Here is a 9,012-nt window from a genome sequence, read left to right as displayed (position 1 = left end):
AATAATAATAATAATAATAATAATAATAATAATAATAATAATAATAACAGTAATAATAATTATATCAAAGAAAAACCTAAAGAAGCTACTGTATAAGGCGTTGTTTTTGTATGACAACCAAGTGACAAGGATGCCTGCAGCGCCAGCACAACATCATGACGTCACATGCGCCTTTGAGTTTAGATTTGTGAAAATGTACAAATTTGCATTGTTGGAGTGTTGTCACTGTGTTAGAGAGAGTAAATGACATGAATAATTTTGACATTAAATCCTAGTTGAAGTGTTACATCATTGTCAGCCCCTATTTGGCATCTGCATTTGGTAGCAGTCCAAATTGACAAAGACCGTGCAGAATAATGTAGTATTTTAATTCCACAGCAGAAACGGCTATGAAGTCTCTGTAAGTAGGTCTAGGGAAAAATATTGGTATCAGCCAAATAAGTTTTAACATATCCGCATATCAGCCAAAAATCCAATATTGTGCATCCCTAATTATGGTAGTATGTTTACCTTTGTGTTTTGTTGCATTGTTACTTTCACCTTGTGGTGTAGACTCGATAATGCACAACTATTTTATTGACATTTCTCATATGGACGAAGATATTTTAGAGTCTAAAATAAAACTATATGCAATTTGAGCTTTTCTACCTCTGTTTTTGCACCTAGTCAAGCCAGAGGAGTTACACTCTGACTAACATCTATATTTCCAGTGAAAAATATATATTTTAAACAAAGTTATCCTTTCTAAATATTATTTGGGTAAGTATAAGGCAGAGGCTAAGTGAATAAAACAATAGGCATTTTGAGCTGTTCTAGAAAGTGACTACTTTTTATAGACTCTGTATTTTTAAGTGAACTACAAAACCTTATATTTATAGGTACAGCAGCAACTTCATCTTTATGTTTAAGATAAAACATCGACTCTTCTTGTCTTTCTTGTCTTTCAAGCTAATTTCAGCACAACACAAGGTAAAATCATGAACACTTGTTGCTTGGATACTAGCTCTCCTCTGTTAAGACTGTGTGCGCTCAGATGCTTTAATGTGCTTTAATGTGTGTGAGAAGGTTTCCAAGACTCACTGGTCACTGCTGTACATGAAGCTGTTGCTAAGGAACCCTATACTCTGTTCACGTCACACCGTGCATTTACCTCATGGTCCAAGTTATAAAAATCTGTCAGGCTAGCTTGGCAATTTTGCTTCTTTATGTTTGAAGTACTCCTTAAATAAATGTGTGTGTTTGTTCAAACCTGTGTATTATGGTGAACAAATCTTCAGTGGTGTGTGTCGTAGTTGTGCTGGCCAACAAATTGTCCTCTGTTTCCTCAGCGATGTGGAGGACAGACTTCTCATCCTGAGCTGACTCATCTGTATAACGAACAGAAATCACATTTAAAAAAGTTGTTTCTGTTTTATTCTTTGTTTCTATGGTTTGCAAAAAACACCATGTTTGAACTTGTTTAAAAAAATTAAATGAAGACTACTCGTACAAAAAGAATTAGGTATTTTCATGATAATAAAAATATCACAGATGGAGTATAAATTACTGATTTTATTTTGTCCTTTAATTTGACTTTAAAATCAATGTCAAACATGGCTGCCACAGCTGAGGTACATTAGTAAAGACAAAAAAGGCTTGGATTCATTCAGGAATCATCCACATATACTTAGCATAAACTGATAGTGCAAAATCTGTTTAAAACTTGTCCATAATTGTTAGTCAAGTCTTTCTGTTAGCAAAATTTGTTATAAACACAAGTCGAAATTTAATGAAACTTTAAAAAAGTAATAATTAGAGGTATATCTACAAATGATTACATTCGGAATTCAACTCTATTAAAGATGGTCAATAAAGTCAACTGACCATAGCGACAAACAAAAATTGGCATAACTCAGTCAGTACTAATGTTGAGCTAAATGTTTTATGTGGTAGTAGCTAAGCATCATCTGAAACACATACGCTGAGTGTTACAGACTGGGCGACATCTCTGCACAAATCACTTGACAAATTCATTTAAACTCTAGAAAGATAAACATTAGATGCAAGTCTACAACTGAAAAACTTTTGGAGTCAACCACAAATCCAGATGTGTGCCAGAGATAACCTAGAGAGAAGTGAGCCAACTCAGAAATGGTTCCAACTTAGTCAGACTTACAGATATTGAATTAAAACGTAGTGTGGTAGTAGCTGAGGATATTTCCTAAAACATACTCTGAGTCCTAACAGATTGCAGAAGATCTTGTGATATAGCATGAAATCATAACACTATTTTCAAGATAGGACCAAAATGACTTAAATTTTGTTCTCACATAACATAAGATCTTAGTACCATATTTTCCACCGTACACGTTGCACCGCCCTATAAGTCACATCAGTCTGAATATGTCTAATAAAGTGGAAAAATCCATAAATATGTTGCTTTGCCGTATACGTCGCATCTATTATGCATCACCTCTGACGTGTTGCGTTTGTTACGCATCACCGCTGACAACATGGAAATGTGGGCCGGTGATGTGCCAAAAATCAATTGGCTGCCAAATGGCGGCCGCAGGGGGGTGCACGGGAGGACTTTAACAAGAATTTAACGGAAACATGAACATGAAGAGGGCGACTTTCTGTCTATTTCTTCGAAATTTAACAAGATAACCACCTAAAAACAATTACAAACCGGATTCCAAAAAAGTTGGGACACTAAACAAATTGTGAATAAAGACTGAATGCAATGATGTGGAGATGGCAAATGTCAATATTTAATTTATAATATAACATAGATGACAGATCAAAAGTTTAATCTGAGTAAATGTATAATTTTAAAGGAAAAATATGCTGATTCAAAATTTCAGTGTCAACAAATCCTAAAAAAGTTGGGACAAGTAGCAATAAGTGGCTGGAAAAAGGAAATTGAGCATAAGACAAACAGCTGGAAGACCAATTAACACTAATTAGGTCAATTGACAACATGATCGGGTATAAAAAGAGCTTCTCAGAGTGTCAGTGTCTCTCAGAAGCCAAGATGGTAAGAGGATCACCAATTCCACCATTGTTGCGCAGAAAGATAGTGCAGCAATACCAGAATGTTGTTACCCAGCATAAAAAAGCAAAGACTTTTAAGTTATCATCATCAACCGTGCATAACATCATCAAAAGATTCAGAGAATCTGGAACAATCGCTGTGCGTAAGGGTCAAGGCCGTAAAACTCTACTGGATGCTCGTGATCTCCGGGCCCTTAAACGTCACTGCACCTCAAACAGGAATGCCACTATCAAGGAAATAACAGAATGGGCTCAGGAATACTTCCAGAAAGCATTGTCAGTGAACACAATCCACTGTGCCATCCGCCGTTGCCAGCTGAAACTCTACAGTGCAAAGAGGAAGCAATTTCTAAGCAAGCTCCACAAGCTCAGACGTTTGCACTGGGCCAGGGGTCATTTAAAATGGAGTGTGGCAAAATGGAAGACTGTTCTGTGGTCAGATGAGTCACAATTTGAAGTTCTTTATGGAACACTGGGATGCCATGTCATCCGGACCAGAGAGGACAAGGATAGCCCAAGTTGTTATCAACGCTCCGTTCAGAAGCCTGCATCACTGATGGTATGGGGTTGCATGAGCGCTTGCGGCATGGGCAGCTTGCATGTCTGGAAAGGCACCATTAATGCAGAGAACTATGTTCAGGTTCTAGAACAACATATGCTCCCATCTAGATGTCATCTCTTTCAGGGACGACCCTGCATTTTTCAACACGATAATGCCAGACCACATTCTGCAGCAATCACAACATCATGGCTACGTAGGAGATGGATCTGGGTACTGAAATGGCCAGCCTGCAGTCCAGATCTTTCACCTATAGAGAACATTTGGCACATCATAAAGAGGAAGGTGCGACAAAGAAGGCCCAAGACGATTGAACTGTTAGAGGCCTGTATTAGACATGAATGGGAGAGCATTCCTATTTCTAAACTTGAGAAACTGGTCTCCTCTGTCCCCAGACATCTGTTGAGTGTTGTAAGAAGAAGGGGGGATGCCACACAGTGGTAAAAATAGACTTGTCCCAACTTTTTGGGGATTTGTTGATGCCATGAAATTTGGAAACAACAGATTTTTCCCTTAAAATGATACATTCTCTCAGTTTAAACTTATGATCTGTGATTTGTGTTCTATTCTGAATAAAATATTAGATGTTGGCACCTCCACATCATTGCATACAGTTTTTATTCAAAAGTATATAAAGTGTCCCAACATTTTTGGAATCCATTTTGTACAAGAGTACTTTAAAAAAGAAAATGTGGTAATGCTAATGGTATGCTAGTATTAGATTTTCAGAAGGACAGGACTCATCACCCTTGTAACCAGTCGTGATATTTATTTAATTACTTTTATACAAATACTATAGTTTGAAAATATATATTTTTGTCACATATTAAAAAGCACCAAGAAAAAAATGTAAGAAAATTAAACCAAACTTTCAAATTCTTCTTTTAGGCTGATAGTTGCAAGAGACATGCAAAATGAGTCCAAAATGAAAGCGCTTCTCTTATTAGGAAAAAACAACACGAATTAAAAAAAAAAATGCTGAGAAATGTTTTAACAGCTACTTATCATGCAATCCAAATGTTGACATACCTGATCCAATACCAGTGCTGAACAGCTTTTCTTCCAGTTCTGTAAGGGAAGTATCCTGGAGGGATGATTGTAGGGATGACTCTTTCGAACTGTCCTCATCTGTGGCCAATTGGTTCGCATCTTGCTCAGGCATCTCAGGAACACTAGAAGTCACAATATTCTCATCTTGTGTAAACACTGCAACAGGGGATCGCAGGCTCACAGGGCTGTTGGTCTGTGATATCTGTTGGTCTGTGGTGCCATTAGTGGAGGAGTGGATTGATGTGGGAAGAAGCAAGACATTTGGCTTCTTGGGAACTGGAGGAGGAACCTGAAATTTTAACAATAGTTCCACTTTAGAGATGTGTGGAATGACATAAAAAGTCTAATGCAAGTGATAACAAACATTCATAAATCTATATGGCTTGCCACTACTCTATCAAAGCATAAGATCACACCTTAAAAAAGGGAGCAACTGACTAATATCTTACCTTGGGTTTCTTTTTGTCAGACAGCTCTGCCAGGCAGAACATTGCCATCCGTGAGGGGAGTGTCTTGCTCTTGTCCTGGAGGTCAAGGGCTTCCTGGTTACTGCAGGGTGAGGGGAGGGAGCCTCCATCCTGTGGGCCAAGATGTATGTCTGATTCACCATCAAATTCAGGTTCTAGCAGTGGGTCTTCTAGAAGAGGCTGGGGGTCTGGGAGAGGAGGGAGATCAAAAAGAGACTGGGAATGAGGGAGAAATTGGTGGTCATAGGAAGTCTGTGGCACACTGGTGGAATTTGAATCTGGAAGAACAACAGGACTTGTTGAAGGTTGCGGTGGTGGTTTTTTAGGTTTGGGCTTTTTCATGACTTTGTAGATGTTGCCTAGAGGTACCGGCCGTTCCACAGGTGAGGCTGGAGGTGAGTCAAGGGCAAGTGGAGAGTTAGAGGAAGGGGAAGGAGACTTAAGAATGAGATTTATAGGTCGTTTGGGCAACGGAGGCTTGACAGCAACAGGTGGCTTGAGTTTCTTTAGAGTTGGTGGTGGGCTGGGGTCTTCACCAATGTCTCTGCCATGTTCTTCTTCAATTGTGTCAGAAGCCCCATCTGGACAGTCCTCTAGGTCACCACGGGAAACAGAGCGAAGTCTTATGGTCTTGAGCTCATTCTGGGTAACCACAGGCAATGCCTGAGATGAACTAGGACTGATTTTTCCTGGTTTTGGAGCTGTGGAAGTGTCAGAATGCCGCCTGCTAGCCTTTTGCTTTGGCTTGATTGATGACAGCTCCAGATGTGCATTCCCAGGCATTTCAAAGGACAATCTAGACCTGGCAGTTGGGTCCTTTGGAGATGGTAGTGATGATTTCCTCTCTGGAATCTTTGGGCGCATCCTACACCCTGTAGTTGGGTGTAGAGTTGGGGTGGGAGTCTCTGACTGACTTGAGTAACCACTTGATGGTGAGATAAGTCCTGGCGGTTTTAAGGGTGAGGAAGCCTTCACATCAGTCTCCATAGAGAGCTGTGAAGGGGAAGTAGCTCTGGAAGTGGAAGGAGAGTCCAGTAGGGACTCTGAGCTACTTCTGACTTTCATACATTCAATTACTGTGGTACCTGTTGCTGTGCTGGAGCCTGACAAAGACCTGGGGAGGACAGAAGATGACACAATTGAATATTACGTTGCATGAAAACAGATGATTCATACACACACATGACCTATTCAGAAAACAGTTACACAACAGAGCAAATGCAATCTCAAATATTCATTTGGAGCTTTGTTTACCTGTAAGGGTCATTGCTTTTCCATTCTCCCAACTGCCAGTGAGAAGGAAATGTCAAGTCTGTTTCTCTTTCCCCCTCTGGTGCTTGGATCTCCAAACTTGGAGGTCCATCGTTTCCCCCAGGGCCTGGTTCCCTTTCACAAACACTAGCTTTAGCAGAACAAGATGGACTAGGCAAAAGGAAATCTGGCTGAAAGTCTGGGAAGTGGTCCCTAGGTATGTGAAGGCTTTTTGGTCGGCCATCTCGGTAAAGACCGACCTCGCGTCGAATTCTTCCCTCAGCTTCCCCAAGGTTTTTCATGAGAGACACACTCCTGACAGGAGGTGGTGGCTTGCGCTTGGATTTCTTAAGTGAGATGGACCGTGAGCGAAGACGCAAGCGTCCTTCTGCACTGTAGTCTGAAGCAGAGACAGAGATTGTGTCCACAGTACTTGCACTGTCTTCAGAACTCCCTCTAGGGTAGAGGAGGGCATAGTTTTCCCCATAACCCTGGAAATAGTGAAGTTCCTGATGATTTATTGCCATAGAGTTCCCATTTCCAGTAGAAACAATATTCATGTCTTGGTCTATGCTACCCTCTGTAAAGCAAAATGAGCCAGAATCAGTAGGTGTGGAAAGAGAACGCTCTCTGAACTTGAAGGCATTCTGTGCTGCTATGGACCTTGCAGACCTCTCCCGTCCTCGTCCTGTATCTCGACCACCACCTCTCCCTATGTCTACAGCCGCCCCTTCTGTTTCACTCCGCTTTCCCATCATTACAGCTGACACACTGTTTCCTGTTCTCTCAGATGGGTCTGTCACAGATGTGAATGAGCTGGAATGTGAGCTCACCGACTGACTGGAATGTGAGCTCACCAGCATAACCCCGTCCTGCGTCCCACCTGCGTTACCAATGATGTTGTGCTGCTTTGGAGGTACTGCTGGACCTTTGCTCATGCTGTAATTGTAAGGCTCATTCCATGCTCCAGGAGAAAAGGTGGAACCTTTTGGTCCATTCCATGAGGCAGAAGGTGTGTTAGAACACAGCAACCCAGAGTGGTCCATAGCTCCTTGGCAAAGCTGGTCCTGGGGACGCTGCCCCAAATTGTTATCTGTAGGTGGGAGTGGGAAAGAATTGATAAAATATTGTCTTCAATAATTGAACAAAGATATACATATGTATAACATACATACTTTCAAGGAACAATGTTTCCACATAAAAACTTATGGTAATAAAGAAAGCAGCAGTCAAAGGGGTCAAGGGTTATGAATGTTTTATTGTGTTTTTCTGAGATGGCTTAGAAAAATATTTTTGTCTGCCCTGAAAACTGACTGACTACCAAAACACACTTATCTCACTCTCGTGGCTGTCTCGCTGACTTGTGGTGCCTTCTTGGCATCATCGCCATGAGAACATGCCCAAAACATTCTCTTATCTCCATCTAGAGGCCGACTTGCTGATGGCCATGGATCATGTCTGTGCAGATGACTGCAGCTGGCTAGGAAGGTATGTTCGCTGGACTCTGCTGCTGTATAAAAGTCTGCAGAAGACTATTTGATGCTTGTTCTGTGACATATTCTATGCCTATGCTTAATGTATCTATGTATATAATCTGTCTTGAATGGGTCCTTGCAAGTAAAATGCTAGTTAAAAATGTAGGTGAACTTAAATTGAATTTAGGCGTCTTGCTCAAAGACACCAAAACATGTGGGAATGGCTGAGAGTCGAACTGCGACCTTCTGGTCCCAGATCGGCTACCCTACCTCTACCCCATCTCGGTCCCTCACGGCCCGCCTTTACGATATGACTGGTGATTTATGAGGTAGCCTAAAGAGGAGCTCATCTTTAAAATCAGGTCAAACACATACTATGACGATGTCAGCTTTCATAAATGAATGACCACTTATGGTCACTGTGTGACCATGAGCATTGAAGTGGAGCATGAAGCATAAAAGATAGCTCCAATTGTAAATGCCAATGTTGGCTGGTCACATAGACTAGCTGTCATCACTTCAGTCTGAAACGATAATGTTGAATTGCCCTTATGGACGCATTCTCATCTACCTGCCAGCTGTGATCGAGTGCCTGACCACTGAGATCCTGGAACTAGCAGGAAACACGGCTCACGACAGCGGAAGAACAGGATCGTCCCTCAGCACCTACAGTTGGCTGTCCGCAGCTATGAGGAGCTCGGCAGACTTCTGGGAGGAGTGGCCATCGCTCTGGGAGGAGTTCTGCCCAGCATTCAAGCGGTCCTACAGTCCAGGGGAACCAAGAGGCCAGCCAAGTCTGGGTGGACGGATCGGATGGCATCTGCAGCCAGTTTCTTAGGATCCACTGTGAGATGGACCTTTACAAGAGATCCTTCCTGCCTACAGCCATCAGTATCTATAACATCTCTTAATGAAATGAGGATAACGAGTTACAACAACAAAATAATTTCCCTCTGGGATTAATAAAGTATTTTTGAATTGAATTTTTTTTGAATTACACATACCAAATGTTTCGACCCAATGAAGGCTTCCCTTGGTGACTAAGATATACAAAAGCAGTGAGTTGACTTCAGTCCCATAATGTCTCCTCAGTCCCTTTACGTAAATCACACCAAGACAGAAGGAAGCCATATCAGGCCCAGCTGAAATATAAATTATGCATGACGGTAAAGCCTGC

At 41.4% G+C, this 9,012-nt stretch overlaps 1 protein-coding gene across 1 annotated transcript in view; it reads right to left on the bottom strand.

The window, feature by feature from the left end:
* LOC119420985 (NHS-like protein 2) overlaps positions 1–6,936 on the bottom strand; it is a 10,068-nt gene extending 3,132 nt beyond the window's left edge. Inside the window, exons 1-4 of the mRNA XM_037688376.1 lie at positions 6,364–6,936; positions 5,092–6,223; positions 4,622–4,931; positions 1,250–1,367 (exon numbers count right to left, since the gene is read on the bottom strand). Of these exons, the coding sequence (XP_037544304.1) occupies positions 1,250–1,367; positions 4,622–4,931; positions 5,092–6,223; positions 6,364–6,920 (2,117 nt within the window). The 5' untranslated portion in view covers positions 6,921–6,936. The remainder of the gene's footprint in view (positions 1–1,249; positions 1,368–4,621; positions 4,932–5,091; positions 6,224–6,363) is intronic.
* Between the last annotated feature and the right edge of the window lie 2,076 nt (positions 6,937–9,012).

Source organism: Nematolebias whitei, chromosome 1 (genome assembly GCF_014905685.2).
Source record: "Nematolebias whitei isolate Nwh7 chromosome 1, NemWhi1, whole genome shotgun sequence".
Classification (NCBI taxonomy): Eukaryota; Metazoa; Chordata; class Actinopteri; order Cyprinodontiformes; family Rivulidae; genus Nematolebias; species Nematolebias whitei.
The sequence above is the reverse complement of the archived record's forward strand: the minus strand, read 5'-3'. Positions and strand labels throughout refer to the sequence as shown.